This window comes from Pleurodeles waltl, chromosome 1_2 (assembly GCF_031143425.1).
Source record: "Pleurodeles waltl isolate 20211129_DDA chromosome 1_2, aPleWal1.hap1.20221129, whole genome shotgun sequence".
Taxonomy (NCBI): domain Eukaryota; kingdom Metazoa; phylum Chordata; class Amphibia; order Caudata; family Salamandridae; genus Pleurodeles; species Pleurodeles waltl.
Genome location: NC_090437.1, coordinates 958,139,353 through 958,167,124, shown reverse-complemented (window position 1 = coordinate 958,167,124; position 27,772 = coordinate 958,139,353). Strand labels below are relative to the sequence as shown.

The 27,772-nt window shown below is 44.0% G+C and overlaps 1 protein-coding gene across 3 annotated transcripts in view; it reads right to left on the bottom strand.

Annotated features, from left to right (window-relative positions):
- AASDH (aminoadipate-semialdehyde dehydrogenase) overlaps positions 1 to 27,772 on the bottom strand; it is a 471,184-nt gene that overhangs the window by 269,706 nt on the left and 173,706 nt on the right. For all 3 annotated transcript variants that reach the window (XM_069200843.1, XM_069200827.1, XM_069200836.1), the window contains one exon: positions 20,107 to 20,279. In XM_069200843.1, the coding sequence (XP_069056944.1) occupies positions 20,107 to 20,279 (173 nt within the window). The remainder of the gene's footprint in view (positions 1 to 20,106; positions 20,280 to 27,772) is intronic.

Below are 27,772 nucleotides of genomic sequence, written 5' to 3'. Positions count from 1 at the left end.
TCTCCCAGGGGGATTTAATCTGGACTATGCTTACTTCTCACCCCCACCTCAGGTGATGTACCGCCTAGGCACATCTACCCACTTCACGTTCGGCCTGGTGACTTTAATTTGCATCCTAAGGTTTCTGTCAAAGCTAATTGTTTGGCTCTATGCTGCTCCAGCTCAAATGATGAGAATCCTTCTTTTTTGTCTTCTGAAGCTGTTTGTCTCATGTGACCTAGTGAGCAGAGAATGTGGTGTACCTCCTCCTGTCCAGTTGTATTCCGCTTCTCTTCTTGAGCGTGTTGCTGTTGTTCAGCAGGGGTGTGGAATTTATTAAAATATCTACTTGTCCAGGGGACAGGTTGCTTCTCAAATCTACTTGTCCTGTAAAAAGATCTACTTGTCCCTTTGGTGCCATGTAGTGTGGCGACAAATTATGGCAGCAATTAATAGCCTCTCTGATTATGCCAGGGCTACTACCATAGTAGGGCTTGAATACTTGGAGTTTCAATCGCTACTGTAGCAATTTCCTTATTTTGCCACCTTTCTGCAGATCTGCATACTGGGGCAGGAGGAAGCAGTAAGCAATAGTTTCAGGGCTGGAATGCCTTTGAGTCTGCAAACCTACTAACCTGCATGTTTTAAAGATTTTTACCAGCTTCTCTCTAATATTTTCCCATAATAAGAAAGGTTGGACATTTACTCCTGACAATGGCAGAATTAGAACTTCTTCCAGGGTTGGGAAGAAAGTGGCTGGAGGGAAAATGAACTTGCAAATGCTCAATAGATTTTCACATGAGCAAATCTACACATCGTATTTACCCATGCTAAAATACAGTTCACAAATATTTTATAGGGGTACGACATATACCATGGGTGCACTTTTGTGACTTTCTTTAAGAATTTGGGGCCACATGTAGGTAGGTTCAGATTTGTGACCTGCAAATTGCGAGTCGCAAATCCGAATGTAGGATGGTGTCCTTGACACCATCTGTGATTCGCAAGGGCTTCACAAATGCCCACCTCATGAATAATCATGAGGTGGGTCGCAATTTGCGACCCCCTCGCGAATGGTGGCCTGCTGGAGACAGCAGACCACCATGTCTGTGACTGCTTTTCAATAAAGCATTTTTTTTTGTTTGTTTTTGTAATGCAGCCCGTTTTCCTTAAAGGAAAACGAGATGCATAACAAAAACGAAAAATGAAACGTTTTCGTTTCATTTTTTCAGAGCAGGCCCCTGCTCTGAAATTTTTTTTACAGTGACATTCACAATGGGGAAGGGGTCCCATGGGGATCCCTTCCCTTTTGCGAAAGTGTTAGCACCCATTTGAAATGGGTGCAAACTGCGATTGGTTTGCGCCCGCGTTCGCGGTCACAAAACAATCCTACATTGCACTGCGAGTTGCAATTAGGAAGGGAATACCCCTTACCAATTGCGAGTCGCAAACCCGTTTTGTGATTCGGTAACCAGGTTACTGAATCGCAAAACTGGGTTTGTGTATCGCAATGTGCTTTTTGCATGTCGCAAACAGCGAAAGTCGCTGTTTGCGACATGCAAAAAGCTACCTACATGTGGGTCTTGGTCCCTAATTAGGTCTGGTGTTAACAAAGACATTTTGTTTTTATTAAACTTCTATTTCTCTCTCTTTCGGCTGGCTTAACTGTGAGCGATCGCATTCTGCTCTTCCACAAGGAGCATATTGCCACACAAAGTAGTTTTGTTCAGTGTCAGGAACTACAGTGGCAATCAGTGACGTAACAAAACTGGAGGGTGCCCCTTTGCAAAGAACATGGAGGAGCCCCCTCTCCAGACTCACTCAGGGCAGGTGCTGTGCTGGAGGGACCCCTGGAGGGCGGCTGCGGGGCCTTTGTTATGCCGCTGGTGGCAACGTGTGCTTTAAGAGTTCAAAAACTTTTTGGGGGGGTTTTGCCAATGTTTGTTACAATGTTGAGGGCCTGGTAGCTCCCACAAGAATAAAGTGTTACAAAAGCCATGTCAAAACAAGACACGCATTGATGAAACTAAAAGACTTATAAAAATATGTCAGATCAGTTGGCTTTGTCAATGTTTGTTTATTTTCATGCTTCCCATAATCGTGTTGAAAATGTTTACACTGATTTTCCATTAGAAATATTTTTGGGAAATACTAGCATGCATCAACACATTTTACTAAATGACACTTCATTTGCATATAATCAGAGAGCATTCTGGGAGCATTATACTTAGCCTCTTAGCCTAAACTTTTCAAACATGTGTGTACACGTTTTATTTTTTTTTGTACTGGAACCAACGTCAGTAGTGAAGTGTGACCTTAAAACATTTATTTACAGCACTCACCCTAATAATGAAGGCTTTCAAATAATGAACCATATATACAAGTTCGAACAGCATTATCTTTTGGAAACACATTACCTCAACTGCAGAGAATTCCACTCTCTGTAAACAAGCAACCAAAGGGTTTGTGCTGCAGGGGGTTGGGCCTACTTGTCCCAAGGACAAAGTAAACATAAAAACTTGTTGCCCTTGACCCCAAACAAGATGTCCCGGGCGTCGGGCTATAGGAATTCCACATCCCTGTTCAGTATAGGGTAATTTCCCCAGGGATGTCTCATTTTAACAGTTTTCTTCTTATTTGAGGAGGAGAGGGGTTGAGGATTGCTGGATATCGATTGTTCCAGTGGCACTGAAGCTTTATTCCGCAGGAGGACAACAGGGATCTATTTTTCTCATGATTATGCACCAGTTACTCTTCCTTTAGTCCTACCTCGGTTTATTCCCGGTATATCCCCGGTCCAGGTGGCATAACAGTCACATATTCAATGTACTCTGGCCTCAGGTCTCCCAGGTCTGGGATTTTATAAGTCATCCTGAGTATATTCTGCCCGTTGAGGACAGACATCCCATTTGCCACGGGAGATGTATTCCGGTTGAAGGGTTAGTCCGTAAGTTCTTTTTGTTGGGCTTCTGGAGCAGTCTAGCTCTTCTTATAAGGTATGTCCGCTCTTCATTTTCAAATAGAGCGGAGGCCATCAACGGGGGTCTTAATGAGTTTTCCACAATTGTTGCTCACTCTGGGGAGGCTAGATGTAAGAACTCTTGTGAGGTAAGAAGCCTCTCCTCCTCTCTTAGTTCTTTCTTAGTTTGGCCCTCCTGATCCACAGAGTGGGGGGGCGATAGTTACTTGCTGGGCTACAATTTCTTCTTAAACCTGCCCTTTTCACCACTTCGATAAGCATGCTGCTGTTTCCTTTTGCCTCTATGTTTGTTTGGGCAATTGTATCAATATAGGGCCTTAAAGCGGGCTCTCAAGTTCCAATGTCCTTCTGGCCGGAGCTGCCCTCTCTCCTTCTAGCTATGGCCCTTGACTTGCTTGCCTGGAACGTACATCCCCTATTGCACCTACTTCACCGCCGGAGACTCTGTGGCTTCTTTCTCTGCCTTTTGATTAAATTTCGGATAAACTGGGCAAGCCTCATGAAGCCTGATAAGGACAGTGGATATTTTACTTGAGCTCTTTTTATTGAGTTTCTTTAATCGTTTTTTGTTTTTTCACAATACCTCTTCCTAATTATCATCCTGCATGATGGTATTATTAGTGTTGTTCCCCAGTGCCATTATTTTTCCCCTAGGGCTACGTTCAGCCATTATCTTCATGTGCGTCCAAGTTTCAGGAGTTCCGGCAGATTCTGGTACAATGAAACTATTTGTGCTACCTTCTCCCGCCTCTGGGATGTTTGTGATCAACTTTATAGTAGCATTTGATTTCTCTTTTTTGACTGCTTTTTCCCTTCAAATTTTGAGGTTGTTTTTTTAGAATGTCTTTCTGCAGGGCCTCTGTCACAATCAACCCCCCTCCCCCCCCCCCCTCCCCCACCCCATCTCCGGGACTGCTGTCTTTACCACTATGTCTGGGATAGTCCATTCCTGTAGATTTTGTGGGGCGGCTCTCCCTTCTGCTTTTGAAATTTAGATGGGATTCATTCCTTAAATCCTGGATCAGGGCGGGCATTACTTCTAGTAGTTTTTTTAATGTTCTACAATATCAGATTGCATTGTCAATCGCTATGGTGAAATTGGTGAGCAATTGCAGGACCTCACTTTAGGTGTCCAGTGTATTGGCATGAAGCTTACTAGAGTTTGTGATTTCTACTAGGACTGTAACCAGAGTGTCACCGCCACACTTTTAAGTTTCAGATTGCCTCTGCTTTTCCTATTCCTTTCGAGCAACCTTCACTTCCTCTGGAGCATCGCAATATCATATGCAGCAGCTATGGAAGCGAAGGTTTGATCTTCATCCTCCATAAGGTCTAGTTAAGGATCAATCATTGCTGTTTCCCATTTGTTTAGTTTGTAACCAGAGCTGTTGGTGAACAGGACTGTCAATATCTACAGCCAAAAGTGGCGTTATGTTTAGCTATGGTGCCAACTGCGGCAAAACCTTACTGTGGGTTCTTGTGTGAAGGGGCCCGCGAGGAGGCATAGTTATCTCTGATTATGATTACTGGTGAGAGGGGGTGCCGTACCACATTTCACCAGAGTTTCATCTTTATCAAGTCAAGGGCTCATCTCATTCCCCCTCATCTTCACCTCCCTCCTGTGTTTATGTCCACTTCTCTGTGGGCCTTAACAGCAAGACATGTATAGAGTGATTTTCCCTCAGGCTTTGACTCCATGATCGCTTCTTCCTTCTTGCGATGGTTGTGTCAGGCCCCTCTTTCATTTCTGTGACTGTGATTAGCTTAAAGAAGTCTTTGACCATTGGAAGGCTTATATCTGACACTTTTAATATTTTAGGTCTCAGAGACCCCAGGTTCTTCTCAGTGGCCCTTTCCATGCTAGTTATGAGGCAAGCTTGAGCAGCCACTTTTCCTCTTATGTGTCCTTCGTGTTTTTGCCGCACCTGTCTTGAGGAGTAGAGAGGTTTGAGTTCTCATTCCAGCCCTCCCCCACCCTTTTTGCAATTCCTGGAACTGCTGGCTTTGGGGGGCAGTGCTTCCAAGACTCAGTTGATTATTGCTCTACTCGCTCTGTCAGTACTATTCACTCTATCAGACGTGGCAAGGGATACATCGAGCCCAATTGTGCACAGATTACATATAGTGTCTACTAACAGAAGAAAGGTGTATTTTATCCCATCACTTCATTTCATTTCGCTGGAGGCATTGCGAGGTCAATGTGAGGTGGGTGTGGGGGTACCTTCAAAGAAGCAATTTGATTCAGGAGCTGGCAGGCACCTCTGAGAGCACAGGCCGCGCCAGCCTAACCCTGGCTGCTTCCACGTTTTTAGGGAGCCTGCAGCCTACTGCTCATCACCTGCCACCACCCTACTGCTTACCGCTACTCCACTGATATTGCCGTACTGCAGCACTGCTCCTCCTCTTCTCCCCCAGGCAGTCTCAGGGCTCGAGCAGCTGATCGAGTCAATGGAAAAAAAGCTGCTGTTTAAGCCAGAAGAGTTGGAAGGGGGAAGGTGTCTCTGGTGTTTGCTTGGTCCCACCAGAACTCACTGTTTGGTGCCTTACTGCCTCCGCTCTCACCGTCTTTACTGGCCGCACCGGCCTGCACAGCCAGTTTGACCCTCTTGGCCAGATGCATCAGGAAAAGGGGGCAAACAGTGGTGTACAATGGAGGGGATAGTAATAATCGGGGCCGGGCCCGTGGTCAAGAATGGATCTCATGAACCTTGCAGCTCCCAGGCTTCCCACCACCGGACACACCCAGACACCAAGCTTCCTTCGTGTTGCTTTACGTGCTGGGGGCTACGTCACTTCCCCACTATGCTAAGAAAGTGGGAACAGGCAGAGGTAGCTGAGAGATATCCCTTAAGAGTGCCACCTTGCTGGGCAAGAGAAAGTAGAACTTGAGAAAGGAGGCAGAAAGAGGATAAATTTGCTTTTCTGAACATCATACACAAATTTCTGCCAACAGCAAGCGTTTATCGTCTTAGTGGAGGGATGCCTGGCTGCCAAGATAATGTCAGATTTCAGGAGGAAGGTCAAAATCCATCAATTGCCGGCGTTCAATCTCCATGCAAGAAAGCAAAGAGTTGAAAGGTTCAGGTGGAGAACTCTCTCCTGCTGCTGTGACAGAAGTCCCTCCCAAAGGGGCAGCCTGATCATAGGATCGATGGCCAAGCTCATTAGCTCAGGATATCAAACTCTCAAGGCTCTGACCAGGGTTACAAGAATGACTTGGACCCGGTTGTTCCTGATATTCTTGAGAATTCTGGCCAGGAGTGGTATGGGCAGAAAGGAGTACTGACCTCCAATTAAGACGAAAAGCGTCTCTGAGTACTTAGTAAGTGCCACTTTGGAAACTCCAGCGAGCAGAACTGCTGACATTACGCATTCTTGTCGTGGTGAACAGATGTAACCAAGCTGTCCCCACTGCTGAGAGAGACCTTGCCCCACTTCCTGATGGAGATGCTATCCATGATCTGTTAGGCATCTTTGGCTGAGTTAGGCTGCCCTGGTGTTCAGAAAGCCTGCCAAGTGTTGAACCACCAGGCAAATGCCCTGACGTTCCAAGCCATGTCCAGAGATGCAAAGCCTACTGACAAAGGGTCCATGACCCCGCCCTGTTTGTTGCAGTACTACATGACGGTGGAGTTGCCTGTGAACACCTGCATTAGTCTTCCCTTGAAAGCTTCCAATGCCTTTCGGATTGCACCGAGCACCAACAGGTTGATGTGGAGACTTCTGATCTCCACCTCTCTGAAATGGCTGTCCCAGCCCAGATACAGTGCATCTGTCACTACTGGATGAGGAAAGGGGAGGGGTCTGCCACTAACCCATTTGCGGTTCATTAGCCATCATTGCAGATCTTTCGCAGTTCTGGACCATGTCGGAGAGATTCCCCTGATGTTGCACCGACTGGAACTTCAGGTCTCACTGCAGAGCCCGCATATGCCAGCGGGTATATGTCACCTGCAGTATGCAGGAGGCCATGAGTCCCAGCAGCCTCAGAGTCAGTCTTACCGAAATCTAGGATAGAGGCTGAAACATCGGTATCATAGCCTGAATATCCTGGATTCACCAATCAGGAGGATAAGCCTGAAACAGCACTGTGTCCAGAACAGCCCAAATGAAAGTGAGCATCCGAGAAGGAGTCAGGTTTGACTGGGGCATATTTATAGTGTACCCCAGTGAGTGCAAGAGGTCCGATGTAGTCTAGAGGTGGGAGATGATAGGCTGGGGCAAGCCCGCCTTCAACAGCCAGTCGCTGAAGTAGGGGGAAGACTGGCACCCTTGATCTCTGCAGATCAGCTGCAACCACCGCCGTCACTTTGATGAGCACCATGGGGCGCTGATAAGGCCAAATAGAAGCACACTGAACTGAAAGTGCTTGTGGCAAACTGGGAACTGCAGGTAATGGCTGTGGGCAGACAGGACAGGGATATGAAATTATGCGTCCTTCAAGCATAGCGCTACCATCCAGTCTCCTGGGTCCAGAGCAGACAGGACCTGAGCAAGGGGGAGCATTTTGAACTTTTTCTTCTTGAGGAAGAAATTGAGAGGGCTTAGGTCTAGGATAGGATGAAGGTTGCTGTCCTTTTTCAGCATCAAGAAATTGCAGGATTAGCAACCACGGCCAATTTTTGGAGTCAGCACCCTCTCTATGGCTCCCTTTGCCAAGAGAGCTACAACTTTGTGGCAGAGAAGGTATGGGTGATCCTCAATCAGTCGGTTGTAAGTAAGTTGCATGAGGGGAGAGGTAGTCACTAAGGGGATGAAGTAGCCACTTCAGATTATGTGTAAAACCAACCTGTCGAGTGTTATGGGCCACCAGTGGGGCAGGTGATGAGGAATCTTGTGGCCAACTGTGTGCCCATGATGGTTAAAAGGACATATTAGGAAGGTTTGGAGGCTACAGGGGAGGATGGATTGGCCCAACTGCTGGCTGCCCCACCCGCAGAGTCTGTGGATACCACACACTCAGCCAAGCAGAGGCTGGGGAGCATGTGTGGCGCGGTGGCTGGGAGAACAGAGGTGCAGTTGGAAGTTCCTTCCGTGGCTATGAAAGGAGCGAAAGGCACATTGTGGGGGACGAGAAGCCACGGAAAGGCCAGAGGACCTGGCCACAGCCCGACTGTCCTTAAAGCATAGTCTCTGAAGAGACAAAGGGCATGTCCATTAGAGATAATTGGACATCCCCAGAAAAGCCAGCCGACCTCAACCAGGCATGACTTTGTAAGGCCACCGTCAACGAAACCGCTCTGCCCAGTGAGTTGTGGTGACCATTCTATCCTATTGTGAATTTCCCTCCATCTCTCCCGTCAGCGACAGCCTGGGAAAGAACAGCCCGGCCCTGCTCCGGGACCAGTGGCAGCACCCACGCACCGAATCCCACAGTATGTGGGAATAGTGGCCTAAGAGGCACATGGTGTTTACTGACCGCAGTACCAGGCTGGTGGAAGAAACATCATCTTCCCTAGGGTGTCCAGTTTCTTGGATTCCCTACTCAGGGGTGCAGTAAGGTGATGGATGAAGAGGGTTGGGTCCCTTGGAGCAGGGCGGTGGTGGCAGGCAATCATCCTATTCACAAATTTGATTTGTTTTTACAGACTTCTAGAGCACAGGATTACCCAAGAGCATCTTGGTGCTAGCAAAAATAAGATCCAATCACTGTACCACTAAATACTAGCACATAGGCCTAACGTGGTATAGAGAAGAAGAGAATAGTCAGGTTTTTAGGTGCTTATGGAAACAAAGGAGATTGGCCTGAATTTTTGTTTGCCGGGGCAAACTATTCCACAAAACACATGTGGAACAAACAAAACACCAACCATCCCAAGCCTTTTTCTTAATCTTAGAAATTATAACTTACCTTCATAGGAGACCATAAGGGTCTTTTGTGACAGTAGAAGATTAACCTGCTTTTAAGATACTCTGGATCTGATCCATGTAACGCTTTATATGCCAGACATAGGGCCTTGAAAGCAATCCTCTTCCTAATAGGGGGCCAATGAAGCTCCACTAGGAAGTCAGCTACTTAGATTTTGGAATATTTTTCAAAAGACGACAAGCCACATTTTGTAGCATCTGTAGCTTGTTTAGGAACATCTGTTTAATGCCCATAGAAAAGGCATTACAATAGTCAAGTCAATAGTCAAAACTAAGGAGATGATTACCGTTTTTTTCAAGTCTTGAGGGATAAAAGGTAGGACTTTCCTCAACATTTTTAAACTGAAAATGCAAGATGAAGATAGTTTATTTATCTGTGCCTCAAATGACAGAACTGCATCAAAAACTATACCTAAATTCATAACTGGAGGATAGCCAAGAGACTCAGGCCACCATGCATGCCCCCAAAAGTCAGTCTCCTTCCCAAAAAAAAGAACTTCAGTTTTTTGGGGAGTCACGTCTTAAACAGTTTAAACTCATTCTGCCATCTATTGCTTACATGCATCTATTGAAACAGTCGACCACCTACCTTACATTGGCAGAGATTGATACCACAATTTGCTCAGCATATGCTACTGTGGCAAAGCCAACGGAATAGGTGAGCTTGGCTAGAGAAGCCACGTAAATCTTAAATAGCCTTGGACTGAAGGATGACCCCTTGGGGGACCCCACAAGGCAAGGAAAATTAGTTTGAATTAAATTCCCTAAGGGCCCCCCTCTGTAAGCAGCCTTCCAGGAATGAAACAAGGAGATTCAAGGTGGACCCAATAAACCCAATATCTGCCAGCCATTTGATCAAACTTCATGGCTCACTGAATCAAAGGCTGCGAAAAGATCCAAAAGGATCACCGCGCCCCCGCATCCATGGTGGATATTTCTTCTGAGACTGCTACCAATACAGTCTCAGTACTTGGATTTGGCCTAAAGCCAAACTGTGCTTCATGCAGTATTTTATTTGTTTCAAGATAGTCTACCAACATTTTGTTAAGATGTTTTTCAATCTCCTTTGCAGGCCTGTAATTATTCTATATCATAGGATATAGAGAGGGTTTTTTTTATTTTATTTATTTTTTAGGAAGTGGAAGAACAGAGGCTTTCTTTCAATCCTCAGGGAAAAGTCCCTCCTTAATGATGGTGTTACACAGAGTTGTAAAAGCTGGAACAGTGTGTATAACTGTGGGGGGGGTAGGGGTCTGACAGGGCTCCAGATTTAGTACCTATAATTAATTCAGTCACCTGGTATTTATAACAGCCAAAGTAAAAGACTCATCCTCAACATCCTGAGAGGGTCTAGTATCACAATTATTTTTTACAGCCTTCACCTCATCTTTAAAAAATGGGACCAGTTTGTCACAGAAAGGCTGACTTGAAGGAGGACCACATGTAGAAGGAGGGGTTGTAAGCAAATTTATAGGTTTTAAAAAGCTCATTTGATAAGTCCACCGCAAACGTAATTCTTTTTAGTGAAGAATTTCGTTTGTTCTTCAACTATAAGTTTCTTATACTCCTGAATACAGCTTTTATACCTCTTCCTTTCGCTTTTCCTACAGTTAGATCTCCAAACTTTCTTGCCTCCGGCATTTCTGCTTCATTTCCCTTAGTTTAGGGGAGAACCAAGGGTTGGTTCTTAAAGTCCTTACATTTACAAATACACATTGTGTATTTAATTGCTGTTTCGTTTGAATTCTGAATTAATAAGGGTAATGAAGCATTAAGATTTTCCTCCAGCTTTATTTTGTCTATTTCATTTCAAGCCAACCTATTTTTTTTATTTTCCCAATCCTACTGACTATAGATTTAGGGGCTGCTAAATCTAAAGTAAAGTGGACAGCATTGTGGTCTCACGATATAATTGGTAGCACTGCCTCCACAGTAAGCTGATTATGATTAGAAAAATGCCATCTGAAATGTGGCCTGCCTTATGTGTGGCAGTTTTTACCAATTGGATAAGATTAAAACAGTGCAACATTTCATTTAGCGAAAGTACATCTTTATTTTCAAGGCAATCTAAATGAAAATTAAAAACTCTAAATATTGTGAAATTAGGATAGGCTATGCTAGTCTCGACAAGATTGCTAATGGCTTTCGAATATTAGATTTAGGACCGGGAGGTTTATAAATCAGTACACCATGAAACATCTGTTGTTCTGTTAATTTACAGTAAACAGAAGGGCTTAGCAGTCTGTTAATTTTACAGGTTCACATTTGACTTCCAGCGCAATATGATAAACTATACCAATACCTCATCCACGCCTACCAATACAGTGAAGTTAGAAGTATAGTCGACTGGAAAAGCTGTAACAAAATCTGAATCCGAGGCTTTGGCTGCCAAGGTTTCAGGTAGGACTACGTGCTGAGGAGAATAGGTCTTTAAAATGTTTAAAAACTCATACTTATGTTTAATAATAAGGGACCGCGAGTTAATCAAAAAACAATTTAAAAATCTTGTAAAAGGAGTAGGGATGACTCGTGCTATAAATGGCGTAGCTGTCTGCATCCGTATCTCCAGTCTGCAACTGAAGTTACAGCTGTTACATTTTAAACTCTCGCTCAAACTCAGATTAAAGGTACTACAATCCTTCTTACCTAGAGGATTCAGCTACAACAACTCTGCCCTTGAGTACTTTATCTGGGGAAACAGGCCAAGGATCCTGGCGCTTGGCTCGGAGAGGCACAGATGGGCTTGCCTCTGGCGTACCAACCGCACGCCCACTGTGTGGTCACGCTGACATCCGTCTTATATATTCTAATTCAGGAAAAGACTAGAACGTCAACGAAGAATGTGAATTATACATGGATGGTTTTAGCAGAGAACCGGCGCTCACAATTGTACAATATTCTTGTCTACGGTATACAATGCAGTCCATTCAAAACTATTTGAAAGGCGGTGCTCTTTACAGGGAACACACCCAAAACCCCATATATTAAAAAACAATGATTGTTAAAAACATAAGAAAACAAAAGTCACACGTCTTCTGCTGTTCAACGCAATGTTGTGATCTTTGTATTTTATTTCTTCAGCTCAGACTGCATCCAGCACGTGTTTCATCTGGGATGTAACCCACTGACTTCATCAGGGCCGTGAATAATACATATACATAGCATTGTAATATCAACCTTGCATATTTCTGTCAGGGTATGATAGTCTAGCTCCAGCTGAAATCCCTTAATACAAATAATAAACATAAAGTGCCCTACACAAAAGTCCAATGCAGTATAATTAGTTCATGCACACACATGTGGAGCCGACTATTATTTGGAAACCTCTGTGTGCTATTATTATTCCGCGGGTGACATCTAAACCCAATTGAAAGTACCTGCACAATATATTCTTGGTACATATTGAAAAACTCCCAATCTCTAGTTTTCGATTTCCAAACCGCTTATTAGTGCTGCCAAATATGATAAAATATTCTGTGAGATTAACTCCATAAAGTACTCAGCTTCGGTTACAAACAGGGTTCGAGTGAGTAAAATAAAAAAAATAAAAAATAAAAAAATACAATAAAATAAACTTACTGCTTAGCGACCACACTATTCCAAAAAGCCTAATCCTTTCACAGTTCATAAACCCCTCGTGTCTGGGCAATCGTTCCTCCAGAAATAGCCATACAAGGTTTTAGTAATCCAGCAAACACCTCCCAAAGTAAGTACCCATTCATATCTTACATAGTATTATAAACACAATCCCCCCCTATATGAAGGAATCGCTTCACTCCGTCCCCCACCTTAGTGATCCTAATCTGCCCCAACAGCGCCTTAAAGCCTATGCTAATCTCCAGTAAATTGTTTGGACGTGGTCTGCCCAAAAATCATAAATGCCATGATTCATCCAACTGACTATCCGAATTCATAAGCTCTAAGGAGTTCACCCACAGGTAAAACACGTGTTGGCTGGAGTCTGAGCTGAAGAAACCTAAAGCAAAGTAATAATTGCAAGAAAAAAAGTTTTTAAAATCCAGTTTTGAGCCCCTTAATATCAAATTAAAGCAATGTGATAGACCTTACTGCACTGCACAGTTGCGCTAACATTGGACTTATACAGACTAATTCAGGAAAAGACTAGCTCGTCAACCTCGTGAAAATGACGCCCATCCGCTCGCTCTTACAGGCAAGTCTCAAAACCTTAAGAACATTTTTTTAAATCTAGCCACCCGCGGTGGCCTTAGACCAGGTCCCACGAAGAATGTCCATGAGGGCTTTGTTGAAAGGGAGTAGCGGTTCTGAAGGGGACTGTCTGATTGCAGCGCCTCCGCACCACCATGGCGAAAGAGGCACGCCTCCTCCATAGCTATGGTGAGGGTACAGAGCATGCCAGTATCTGGAGAAATGTCCAGTCCACTGGCCTCACCCAGATCCTCACACCAGTACATGTTGGTATCATAAGGCTGGTATTCTTAAGGGTCCTGCGACTACACTCAATCCTCCTAGAGTCCTAGTCCATAAGAATAAGGCTCAGGCTCCAGCCCGGAAGGCATGGCTCCAGTCACCGCCACTGGTGGCAGCAGTCAATGTCCTTCTGGCTCTGTGTCAGTGTCGGGAATGGGGACTGGAGTTGCACTGGCAGTAAACAGCGGCAGTGCTGGGAGCATACATGTCATTGGTGCCGGGAAATGTCGACATGGCATGACTGCATCCGCCCGGATCCAAGGCTGGATCTCTGGTGCCCAACTTGGGACGAGGCTGGAGCTATTGGCACAGAATCAATAGGGGCACTTGCTGAACCCTCAGGGCCTGAAGGTGCCTGAGAGAACAGGCCACCCAAGTATGAGACGCTTGGCCTCACAGAACTCTTGGAGTTTGGTGGGAGCTACTACAGCTCCGGGAAACTCAGGGAGGCACAGAGACAGCCGAGGTTCTATCTCTATCGCAAAACCAGGCCTCGATCAGCAATGCTCCCTTGTCTTGTTGGCAGACAGTCGAGGTGAAGTCCAAGCCCTCTTCGACGCCTACTTCTATTTATAGTGGTGGCGCTTACCAGGATGACTCAACAGCTTCAAGTGCAACAAAGATGCAGGGCTCCACAACCACTCCCGGAACCTTCCTTCTCGACCGGGATCTGGATTGTCACGCTGTCGCACGTCGAGCTGCCAGGTGCTTGAGGGATCACTCCCTCAAGGCCTTTGGCTTCATGGCATGACAATCGACACAGGACTTTGGGTCGTGGTCGCACTCAGGGAACCAGAAGCATTCAAGGTAGGGTCCATCACCGTCACTGAGCGGTGACAGGCGTCACAGGGTTTGAAGCTGGCCTTTCTCAATGACATCCTGTCACACTAGGAGGTGAAACCTCAAAAGGATGTTTAAAAAAAGAAAGTCTAAAAAAATGTAGCCAAAAAATGACTAGTGGTAGCTTTTTTTTTTATCTGTGCAGACTCGGTGTGCTTGGGTTGCGCCTATATAGGCACTGTGTATGTCACTTCTGGCACAGACAAAGGCGCCACGTGGAGCCAAATAACACCACCTACCAGCTTGCAGGGGTACCACTCATTAAAAAATGTCAAGATCCAGTCTGCTGCCTGGGGATAATTCTAAGGTAAGCTATAAGTCTCTATCAGATATATTTTTTGAATGGATAAAGGCGTATTCCAAATTCTAGACTGTCCTGGTGCCCCAAGCGTAGCTATATATTTAAATAATTTGCTATGTTATCCCATAAACTACATATGCAGGGCAAGGCTAATGAACAAGGAGCCAGTTTATAAACCTCTCAAGCTAAAATTATAAGCTTCTTACAGGCAGTTTGCAGACCTTGTATTATACTTTTCACCGTAAGCATGGAGGGTGTGATGCATCCCTTTTTTTCCCCACCCTTTTTTAAGATGTGTTCAACTTGTACTTGAGGTCTTTTTAGGTCATTAGGAAGATCCCTGCATTGCTAATATATACATATTCTGTCATGACAGTGACAAAGTTATAGAGAGGTAGGTAGATTTTCAATTGCTTTCACTGACTAGTAGGGTTCACATACCCAACAACACCAAATGAGAAGTTAGAGAAGAGATATATTAAGGAGTTTGCTTTCCTTAGTTTTTGTTGCTTTCACATTTCCTATTCCCATTAAACAAATACCCAAACAGAACTACTCTTCAGACTGTGATCAGAAATGCAGATGACAATAGTATTATGATAGTTATCTCCTCATCCACTAGGGAGGACATGTGGCCTAACTACCGGATCTGCTGATTTTAGAACTGGGAAAACAGGTTCAAGTTCTGGCACCTGCTCAACATCCTGTGATTCTGAGCAAAGCCACTTCATCTTGCTGTGCCTAACTTTGCATTATGTAATCTGGTGCTTACGTAAAGCACTCCAAAGTCCTTCTGCTGCACCGAGCCTCAACTGACTACATAAGAAATCCATGGAAACTTTACAATTTCCTTACTTATACAGGTCTGAGCTTTCCTGTTCGTAAACGGCTACTGGTAAATTTATCTGCCAGATTTTGAGCTCTAAAAATTACAAATCTTGGCTTCCCAGAGAGATATATTGCATATCAAAGTTCAAACGATGAGAAAATGTAACGCCGGCCATTTAAGAAGACCCACTACAAATTACTTTTGAAAGTGCGGGTGACAACATGGAGGATCTGCAGAGAAATAAGCCACAATTACAGAAACATTGCGGTCCAGTACAAACAAAGCCTGCACATCAAACCAGTATATTGCCACCCTGTTCAAACTGTTTACGCCACAGTGATCAGACCACACAGTGGAGGGGAAAAATAATTGAACCAACCCTGAAGTCAAACTACCCTTCGAGGGTGGTAACAATTAGTAATGAGCAGGGTCTCAGATCAACAAAATTAGTGATTCAGAACTCAGGCACTTCCTTAGTGGATTTTCAACATAAGACTCCACAAATCAGTCAAGTCGGTTGTCCCACTATGGTCCCTTATTGGGAACACTAAGAGACCAAACTGTTGCCGAACAGGTCGACTTTCACAGTCTCAGCAAAATAAAAATTTGCCAAACAGCTGGGAATCGCGGCAAATCATTAACTCTGCATTATACATAGCAAGATATTTTAAACAGGGGTAACATCTTGAGGCTTTTAGCCGAGTTGCTGTTGCTCCATAAAATAGATTCGACAGATCTAATATGGGTGGAATTTCTTCCAAACAGTGATACCCTGGGTTCAGAACAAATGCTCACAACTTGGAGATCGAAGGAAATTTCCCCATCGATTTTGGAAGGCAAAAATCAATTCGAAGCACCGGGATAGCCCTTTGAAAACCACCCAAACCATGCTACCCTTTTCCCTTACTGGCTATCAGCCCAAAGACAGCAAACCATCCCTGTGTCTTTCAGGAACGCTTATACGTTGAATGAAAGCGAGTGAACCTTGGAAGAGGCAGCAAGAGAGGAAGGAAATTAGGTTATCAGCACCCTTTGTTATATTCAATGTTTATGCCCATCCATGGAAGGTGCAAAAAGCCCAACTTTTTAAGAAAGTATTGCACGCGTTTACAGAAACAAGATATGCCCACCCAACTTGGGATATTCTGGTGACCGCAATAAGCACTTAATTTATACCCCACATCCTGATGAGCAGGTGACTGCAGAAAATGCCTTATTGTTAGTCCCACCTCAAGACCCTCAATTACGGATGCAATCGGATGGCATGGGTAAGAAACTGGTCGGTACATTAGAGCATCTGGGCATGAGGGTCCTTACTGGGAGAACTATAGATGGTACGCCACCAAGATACACCCATTATAGCTCGAAAGTGGGCTCAACAATAAACTATACTGTTGTGAACCTGGCTTTGTGGCCCCAATTAAGGAAATTCAAAATCGAAACCACCCATCAAAGTGATCATTCATTTCAGCATATAGAGCTGAACCTGAACAAAATTGCTCTCTAATTCAAAACCAGCCAATTCCAGGGCCTTCTGGGAAACAGATAATGGCATTGAATGGATGTCGAGAGGTATCAATTGCTCATCTATCCCCAAATAAAAATGGGCAAATCACTTAGCCTATATGTTTATTAATCAAGAACTATCCAATACAAATACACCCTTAAAGACGCAAATAAGTTGCTGCCACGTCTGCCAGAATCATACAGGTTACGACGCTGAGGCAGTATCTCTAGTGATCAAGAGGGGACGCAGGGACAGTGCACCCGGCCCCAATGGTTTTCCCAGGCAGTATTCAAGGCTGATCCAGAATACTGATCTATGCCACTTGCAATCTTCTTCATGGAAGTAGCACAGAGCAGAACTATACCAAACAGCTGGAGAGGCTCTATTATTAACCCAATATTTGAGGGGGGTGGGCTGAGGTGGAGGTTGAGCAAATCCGGCCAACTATAGACTATTCACCCTAATTGACTCCGAGGCTAAGTACTTTGCCTCTTTGATTCCAGATGATTTGCTTCACTGGTCCAACTCTAACAATCTAGCTCCCCTGAACCAAACCGGCTTCAGGAAGGGATATAGAACCATGACAAACATATTAGCATTAGGTGATATTGCCGATAAATCATAACGCCTTATGTTTTATAGACTTTAAAAGTGCTTTTGACCTTGTGGACAGAGCCATTCTTTGGGGAAAGTTGCGATGCTGGCACCTTGATGAAAGACTCTTACGAAGCATTGAAATGCTATAAGACAAAACTTGGGTGAAGATTAAGTTAGCTGACGGCACAAAACTTTCTAGAAGGATTCCAACAAACACTGGTCTAAAACAAGGGTGTGTTTTCGCCCCGCACCTGTTTAGTCTTTTCGTGGCTGACCTTTCACCAAAGCTGGATGCAGCAAATTCACACTCCCCAAAGTTGGGAACCCTGTCTATTTCACACCTCTCATACGCAGATGATATAGTTTTATTGAGCCACACAAAAGTGGGTCTACAGCGGTTACTCAATACTCTGGACAACTTTGCAGTGACAAAAAATTTGAAATAAGCATCAGCAAGTCAAAATCAATGTCCATGTGGGCACCATTAGCCCTACATTCCACCTTAAGTTAGGCAACACAGTGTTGTAAGAGATCTGTCATTATAAATGCTTGGGCCTCAATATAGATAATAAACAGAATTTTGCAGTGCAAAAACAATATGTCACACAGAAATGCAAAGCGTAGACATTTGCCTTTTGCACCGTGGCCAGAAAGCTGAACGGGCCTTCTTACAAACCCCTACTGTCTGTCATGTCTGCTAAACTCTTTTCAGCCATGACGTATGGAAGCGCGGCACTATACGGGAAAGATGTCTTAATTCTGGATCGACAACTAATAAAAATATACAGACAAGTCTTTTGTCTCCCCCGCACTGCTTCCCATCTCACAAATTAGGCTAGAATTTGGTCTTAAACAGCAAGACAGAAAATTCCATACGATTAAGACCTGGTACAAATTAGGGGAAATAAAGCAAGCCCGTTAGTTGCAGCCCTATGGAATTCTGTAGCCAAAGATCCAAAGTCAGTGTACAATGGGCATTTGCAGTGCTCCCTGCAAGAGACTCCAATGCCACATCTAAGGAACTCCAATATGTTATACCCCCTTTTTCGCTGTGCATTAAAAAGAGAAGTTAGGCTGCAATCCTTGCTGGATGACAAGTGCAAATTTGCAGGCCAATTGCATGCCTGGATCGTCATGCACAATAATAGCAATCTAACGCCAGCACAGTATTTGATCTCAACATTTCCAGTGCTTGCCATGTGACTAGGCGCTCTGCCATTTCTAGCAGATCAACCAATATGGAAGAATGGGGGCGAGATGTCATGTAGGCTATGCGATGCCAGAGCAGAGGATATGGTCCACTTAATTTGCATCTGTCCGGCCTTAAGAGAAGCATATTGTCAACCATTAAAACTTGTTTTCATCACAAGTAGGCTCCGCTCCTTTCTTCGGGCAGTGATGAAGGTGTTTGATCCATTTGAACCGCAGATAAACTGCGGACTGGTCAAAGTTTTAACCATGCATGCTAAATTTCTAATCGTCTGCTCCTGACTGTCTCATAACCCCTCTTTTCGTTACACTTGAGTCTTAAAGTGAAGACAAGGCCAATCACAGAAGCTCGGTATGACTGTGCAGCCACAGTTTAACCAATGGTGCACAGCCTTCGATCTTCGAAAGAGCTCTCTCTGGCTAGATGTCGTACTATAATGTGTCAAAGCGGATTAGTGAGCATTCTGTTTCCAATAACTCAATAACATTACATTTTAAAGTACATTTTAGCATAATAAGAGGATTTATTTACCCCTTTTACATATATGGTATTATTTTAGTAAAGTCCCTTAATTTTATATCTTAATGAATTCAAAATGTATAGTTTTAGCAGGACATGAGTAAAGTATTAAGTACGGGCACCACTACTCAGAGGGCTCAACCACAATTATGCTTCTGAAAAGTTTAGGTATTTTTGCTCCCTTTCACTAGCACTTTACATCCTGATGGGCATAAAACTCATAGCACTTAAAATGATTTTATACATGCAATCGTTTTAATGGATTTATGTAAAGTATTATGCAGAGAGCTAAGGTATTCCTGCTCCCCCTCTAACTGTGTTTCATAGCTTAATGAATTCATACCTCACAGCACTTTAAAGAGACTTGATGCTCACAATAGTTTATAATGGTTTACTGTAAAGCGTCTAATATTTGTGTTGAAATTTAGGGATTATTCTTAAATTTGTTTCCTGCGGAGACTATGTATTGCGTTTGTCTTCCTTTTCTTTCTCTTTTTCCTTCCCTCTTTGCCAAGATTTTAATTAATCATGCAAATAAACTACTTACTTACGATGAACCAGAAATGCAAAATACAGATTTAGAAAAACAGTGTTTGCAGACGTTTGGGACCACAAATCCCTTTTGTGACTGACTTGAGATCAACAAACATGGATAATTCTTTCAGTCCTGTGCTGAGGGGTAGAGGAAAGAAACAGTGTTTTTCCAAGATGGCAAAGGATGCATTTCAAGAAGGTGCAAGGGGAAGAGTGGAGGAGAAACAGACAGTTAAACTCGCTGATGTATATTTCCAACACACTTAGATTAGTCGATGGTAAACCCTACAGATTAGTGTACAATTTTGTGACTCTCCCTTTACAGTCATCACAGAAAGAAACCTAAAATACGTAGACAATCTACTGTAAAATTGTGTGTGTTAGACCTTTGTGTTTCCATCGAAATGGCGTTCTGAAGCGGCATCTATTTCAGTCTACTCCTGTTAAATGAAGGATGCCATACATACCACAGATTAGTATTCTTTTTTATTACCTGTTGCACATATTCTATGTTCAGACGCTTGCCATGACGTTTGATCTGATTGTCCTTTCGCCCCAAGAACATTATGTTTCCATCTTTCACAGTAACCCAGTCACCCGTTTCTCGCATTGTTGAGGATGAGACAGAAGCTTCATCGTCCAGTAAACATATTCTCTCTTTTCCACCTGTAGGGGAAGAATGGCCTGAGTTTAGTAAAGTTGTATTGAAATATAAAATCAACAGCTAATCGGAGTTCGTTGCACTCTCAGTTCACTTTTAAACTGCTGAATATTGATCATAACAATACATATTTTACGGATATTTTAGGTTAGGAATCAGTTAAGATCTCCCATAATAGTTTTACATATATTTTTGAAAGTGTAAAAGGTAGCCAAAAGAATTAGACCTCTACAATGTAAGGACGTAACATTCTGGCTCGTGAACACACCTAGCTCAAGAGCAGGGCCGAATAATCGAAGTCCAGGATGGCTGGACACAAGTGATTTTCAGGAAATCCACATAAGATATTGATATACAATAAATCTAAATGCAATTCACCTACAATGTAGGTGGTTATGAAAATCTGGCATGGATCAGACCTTCATCCATCACAAGAAGGTGGTAAGAGGGGCTATTTTGGTTCTTAGTACAGCTTCTACAAACAGTACTGTAGACCTGTCGCAAATGCACAGCATTATCTTCTCTGACAAACTGTATCAATGTTTGGGAGAGATTTGCTGTGCACATCCCCAGGTTCTTCGGCTTTCACTAACGGCAGGTGGCTTCTCACTAGGGCCAGATGTCCAAGGTCTTCATCATGAGCAATTTTAGTGGTGTAGTGCCGGTGTGTTTTAACTTTGTGTATCACTAGAAGGGGTAAGAGGATCTTTTGCTATAGGGTTATGCCTTCCCATTCCCCTCTCCCATCTATGCAAAAAGGAGGGAAGACCAAATAACAACTCTATTGCAGTAATGACTCTTTAACCCCCTACAGATTTCTCATAGGCATTCAGGGCAGATGTTGAAATATGTTTCTCATCTTTTCCTTGATATCTCTTATATAGTCTTACTTGCTTATCCTTTTTGACCTAAATGCCACTTTTGACACTGCATTTCATTCTATACTCCTTAACCGTCTTCATCAACTTGGTCCTTGCGATAAAGCCTTCAACTGGCTAGCATCCTTTATTGGTAATCACAACCAGACAACCCATGTGTCTCCTATTTGGTCTACATCTAAACCTCTTACTTGTGGAGTTCTACAGGGTTTATCCTTGAGCCAGTGCATTTTTATCTTTATCTAATTCAGCTACCCACTCTTGCTAGAATATTCGACTTTTCCCTCATGTACTACTCGGAGGAAGCCCAAATCGTTATTCCTGTACCGACTAGTGGGACACAGGAGAGTTAGCAGGGGATCAATAACGGAGGTTGAGGTAATTTTCCTCTGATTTCCCAGGACCCATTCCGCTATGGCTCTGAAAACTGAGCCAAGTACAACCCCTTCCCACGTGAAGCTCAGTGGAAAGAATGGTAAACAGTCACAGGTCAGGGAGGAGTTACTCAGGCCCAGAGCACAACAATCCATCAATAACTCAATAAGTGAATGCCCAGCTGACTGCTTAACTTTCCAAGAAAGTGCGTACTTTAATCCACAACCGAACACAGCACAGCATAGTATTAGTAATAGAACGCAAATTAGTGTCTCTGGGCGCTATCTGAGCCAGTGCTGCAACTTCCTCTTTTCCTCTCTGTCCAGGCTCTCTTCCTGGTTTTAAGCGGTCCTCCCTTTCTCTAAGGGAAAATTCAATATAAGCGTAAATACAGCTCTGATGCTGATTAGCCACCCCCAAATAATATGTGTGCACAGTTTGGTTAATTATCATTCTAAGTGGATTCAGTCTTCACAGGTCTGTAGTGGCTGCCCAGGCCCTTTCAGCACGCCACCACACACTCCAATTTAGTGGCGGTGCCCTAGTTCACAGTTCTTATCTCCCCCGTCCAAGGCGCTGGGGCCACACATGGCTGTATGCCCACTATGAGTCCTTCAACAGCGGCAGACAAATGGATCGAACATTGACCGGACTGACAGTAGATGTCCCTTGCTTCGGGTTATGCTGCTGGACCCCTATTGGGGCCTGTAGATTCTACTTTAAGCAATGACTGGGCCTGTCACCACATTGACAGATGCAATCCCCTGACAGGTTAGTCACAAATTTGGCTGCTTCAGCCCCATTGACCATGTACAACTTTAGCAGTTGCAGTCACCGCATGGGCTGAACACACATTGGCAGATGTAGCATTGCATTGGTCAGCAACATTTTGGCCTTCGAAACACCGCAGATGGTTATCATTGCTTGGGTCATAGCAGAAAAGCACAGGCTGATCACACCTTGGACAGATGCGACCATGAACATGCCAATCACAACATACAATCACAGTCCTGAACAGGTATTGCCAACTGCAGTCACGGAGTTGCAGGTCCCACTGATGCTTGGGTTCCAACAACTCACTCTCCAGCAAATCCCACAGAAACCAGGGATATGTTGGATCTAACTCCTTCCTGGACTGTCTCTCATTCTGCAAGATTATTAGGCCCTTTTCCTCTCTCAGCAGACAGACAGGCTTCTAGCCACTTTACAAGACAGATATACAGCTCCTGCAGCAAGAAATTCAGACCCCAGGTGATGTCCCCTTAGCTCTAGGAAAACTGCCTGTTAGGCTAAGAACAGTCCTCTGTGTATTCTGTACTGCACTTCCTTCCTTGGCCATATAGGACTTTGAACTGGAAAAACAAGTGGGGCAGTGGGTTCCACTTTTATACACTACTTGAAGACAGGAAAAGTGGTTCTGTTATCAACAGTACTTTCCAGACTGTTCTCCAGACACTGCCTTTGTGAAGAGAGCTGCTTCTCACACTAGGACAGAGCCCAAGGTGGAGCAAATATAACATATGCACAAAAAGAGGTGTGATGTTTCTGCATCTAGCGGTCATCAGCCCTAATGAATGAATCAGCAAGGAAAGTGAAAAGGGCACACCTCACCTAAAGGTTTCTTCAATTTTCACAACTGAATCTGCAGTTTCATCCCTCACACCCACCATCCAGAAAATGTCAGTTTTCGGGAAACCCATTCAGCAGCTCTTCGCTGAGCAGTAGGCCTCATTGAATATCTAAAGGAGCCCCGTCTCCACTTTCCTCACTTCAGTGTCTAGGCTCCCCCTTCTAGCATCAGAAATGTAAGCAATACATTTCTGCTCTCTGGAAACACAAAGCCCACCTCCCTCTTGTGCAAAGCTAGGCAGGGATATCAAAATGGATCCCACTGAACTCCATTACACTGGCTCACTCACACCATGATTGCACCATGCATGCTACACATAGCAGCATGCGTAACACACGCTTGTTTTTGTACAGCAAATAAACCAAGTCAACAGTGGGTCACTAGGCCTTAACTCCAGTGACTGAGATAAAAAGGTCTGGTCACACTATAGATTATAAAAAAACAGTACTCTACTACCACTGCTCTAGATGTTAAACCCACAAAAGGGATAGAAGTCTACAGTCAGTCATTGAGAGCATGCTTATTGAGCTGCTGTAGGTCAATGGACAAGTGTAGGACTTACTCATGTCAGGGACTGGTCTAGGCATCTAGAGACACTCTACATTAGTGCAACGGCAGGGCCAAAAATCTAAAGAATTCCAGACACATGCAGCTAGGGAGTCAAGGGAGGGGAAACACACCTCTGCCCCATGCAGGGGACATTCCTGTTCCAACAAAGACAAAGCGAAAGTTCTAAGATGTGGAGGTCTTTCCACAAACAATGACCAGATGAGCTGGGTATTCTCTTACTCAATATCAATTCCACTAGATATTACGGTGGTATGTCTGACCACAATCTCACTAACTAGGTCTGCTCTTATTGTTTCTACTAACTTTCAATACTGATTACAATCATTCCAATTCTTCCTGTGTTTGGTGCAAAACTGTCAACCATTAAAGCTTTCTCAAATTCCTTAAAGCAATATGTTGTATGTGACATTCCTAATTATTGGTCTCACAAATTACGACATGTCCAGAAAACTGCCACAAGGTAGCTTTAGGGTCACACTCTCATTTTTCAATCATGCCTCATCTGAAAACCCATCATTAGCTTCAGGTAAGAGGTGGAGACTGAGAGAACAAAAGGGAGAATGCAGGCTCGGGTGTGGTGTGAAGGCAGAAGCAGCTCAAAAGGGAGAAAGAAAACGTGCACTCATGAAAGAAAAAGAAAAAGGTGGTTCTCTAAATGTAACCAGTCAATAGTAACAAAGAAACGCTCTAAAGGCGGGGCAAAGAATATGGAGGAAAACAGTTGAATAAAAAGCACGAAACTAAGTTAGACAACAAAGTCATATAATCAAGTCCAACGGGCTGATCGAAAGCCGCTATATGTATATATGTTGATGTATTAGAGCTACCATATCTTCAACTAAAAACAGCCAATGTTGTCTACAGGTGACACCTAAAAAAATAATACCTTAATTCAAGGAGTTGTTTAAAAAAAAAAAAAAAGATTATTTAAAAACCCCTTGGAAGACACCGAAGAGCTTCCGTGTTCCCCCCCTGCGACGTCCATGCGCCACAAGGCGCACTGACATCACATTTTGTCGTCGTCCCCCCCAACCTCCCCCTGTGGTGTAGGAAGCAGAGGTAAGGCAGCTTTCTCCTCCGGTGGTGAACACGGGCCCAAATGGGCATTCCCACCTTTCAGGAAGGCCTTGTTTAAAAGGGAGGTTTCTCCCTTTCTGAAAGTGCTTCCTGGCTGTCGTAGTTTTGACTCTTGCTCCAGGCAAGACTGCTGGTTAAAGGATGACAGTACTTTTGTTCGTAGGCGACTATGCCTATTCTACAACAAGTCACAACTGTTGTCCCAACCTTACCGGCTCACTAGCAGCACCTCACCAGAAACACAATAGTAAAAGGTGATTTGTGGCAGCCTTTATGCATGGACTCTAGAATAAGACATCTCAGGGAGTGTCGTGGTTAAACGGAAATTACCCCTTTCTCACACATATATCATGTCTCATACAAACACAGGTATTGACAAAGATGCAGTAAAGTTTCGATAGTTTTTATTTAACATAACTGCAATTTGCGGTAAGTTGCATGGGCTGCAATGATTAGGATAATGAATAATGCAAGAAACAGAATTGTGAAGACAAGAGTAATTATTACAAAGACCCCCACCATCTTGCAATGCATAAGAAAGACATACGAGATGTAATATGCCCTAATACCCTAATGTGAGAGGCCTAACCTCCTACCTAAAGGAGAGCTGGGTTTGTTAAACCTAATCTGCCAATGCCATGTCCATGGGAGGAGCCCCCAACCCTTGTTACCTTGGAATGAGGTCTCTATCTCAGACTCCACAGGGACACGAAGACTGGGTCAGCGTCAAGACAACGTGCAGCATCGATATCAGCGATGGTGGCGATGCCCTCTGGTAGGAATCCCTCTGATTATCTGTCTAAAGTGCAATGTATTTATACAGATCTACGAGGACCCCTGACGTAGGTGTGTTCCCAAACAATAGATAACAGACATGCTTGGGACGGCAATTAATATAAACAATCCCTCAAAAGTATAGAGAGGCAAAATCCCTAAGTGTGAACACCTACTGTTTGTTTGTCTTTGTTGCTTGATCTTGACACTGATAATGCAAAGCATAACAAGTGGCCTAACTATAAACAAGGCAGCCATCTTAGAATAATTAAATAATTAAATGGGCTAAGACAGAGCAAGCTAAGTAGGTTAAAAGTCACTAGGTGACGGGGGCACGAGTCTGCATGCCAGAGGCTAAGCTAACTCCTGTTATCACATTAAAACGAACCAGGATTCACTACACCCTTCCCATTGCCGTAACAGGTATGAAGAAGGTACAGGAACCCAAACGCTAAAATTGCTCTGAACTAAAAAGCTAAAAGCATAAAAAACCCGCTAAAAAATCTTTAAAATGTGTTAAAAAGGTAATAAAAACAATTCCGCTAAAACACATACAGAGATGGTAATGTCAACCATGACAAGCACAGCGTGCCAAAGCAAGTTCATAATTTTAAATCGGGAATGGCAAGTCAATTCATCAAATTATTTGCTGTACGCATGATCTAGAAGAGTGTCATCGAAGTCACCAACCAATGACCTAAAAAATGAGTCAACATCATCTGATGTTAAATCGAGTGCAGGGCGGACAAACGGATCCACAGAGCAGTAGTGAGCAGTTCTTTCTGGTGTAACGTCATTTGTTGCAGTGCCCTCGTCCATGGTAGATCTCAAAACGGAAGGCTCATAGGTGGCCTCGCAGAGCAGCCTCAGTCTCAAGGGGCATGACTGTGTATAAACCCTCATCGGGGACATCAGCAGTTCGTGGTCCACAATAGATGTTGGTGCAACAGCAAGACAGACCATAGGCAGATGTTCAAAGAGGCACCATATGCAGCGGAAGACTGGTTGTACGCACCAGAGAAGGGGCCGAAATGACAACGACCAGTCATGCTCCAATTCCACCAGCAAGGGTGCACCGAAGATCCGAACCATGCGTTCACGGCACAGTGGAGTTGGTGGGAGCGGCTCCATTGCTCTGCGTAGCTGGAAAGAAACAACCACTGCAAATCAGAAGAAATAGCAGTAGCAGTCCAACAATCAAAGCCAAAATTATTGGAAAGCCACCAAACACACTTGAAAAGAGCGAATGGATGACTGACGGGATGACTCCGAAGACAGTCTGGAAGATGAACATGAAACCAGACCCAACAGCCTTAAAGAAATGAACAATCCCAGTGGTGCTCAAAGCATTGAATATTCTGGATACCAGTTCTCCAAAGTGCTTAGGGAAGTTGGTATTTAATAGGGATTGTATCTCGGCTGATGATCTCGCAATCTGGAGAGCATACGTCTCTTTTGCGGATATTAAGGTGACCTGTTTTTTAAACAATAGCACCTTTAGCCTGCCCAGCTTGTCATAGTTCACATTAATAGTATCTATGTGGGACCACATCTCAGATACTTTCATCTCTCGTGTGGGGGGGAACAAAACATGTCCACAACACATAACGACCTTCGAGACCGAGATTGCGTAGGCAATTCCTGGTCGCAGGGGGAATCAAAGGGACAGGAGTACCCTTCAGCAAACAGGCCAACCAAATTCGCGACCCCCGCATTGCAAAGACCGTGAAGGGACACCTACTTGCATATCATGGAATGACTAACAGCAATCTCACATTCGCTTCCGCTAAGAAAACGCGCTTGACACTCATTTGTGTCAGTGGGCCATATTAACCACCCGCCGGTACTGGAAAGTGTACCAGCCTTAACCATTGCATCTAGCCTGTCCTCGGTGATATTAAGGAAGTACTGCCAATCTTTAAATCTTGCAAGAGTGGGGATATTGGGCGTATTCAAGTCCTTAATTTTTGCTAACCCCAAACAGGATGTCTGCTGAATAGTGTCATTTAAAAAAATCATTTGTACAGGAATCAGGCATGCTCGAAATAAAGCTTTCCTACCCTGTATCTGCCAATCTTGTGTTCCCCATACACTTTTCAAGTCAATAGTGCTCTTTCAGTATTCGTAATCTTCAACTGCAAGCCGGGAAACAAAAGGATCTGAATAAATCCGTTTTGTATCAGTTAGCAAAATC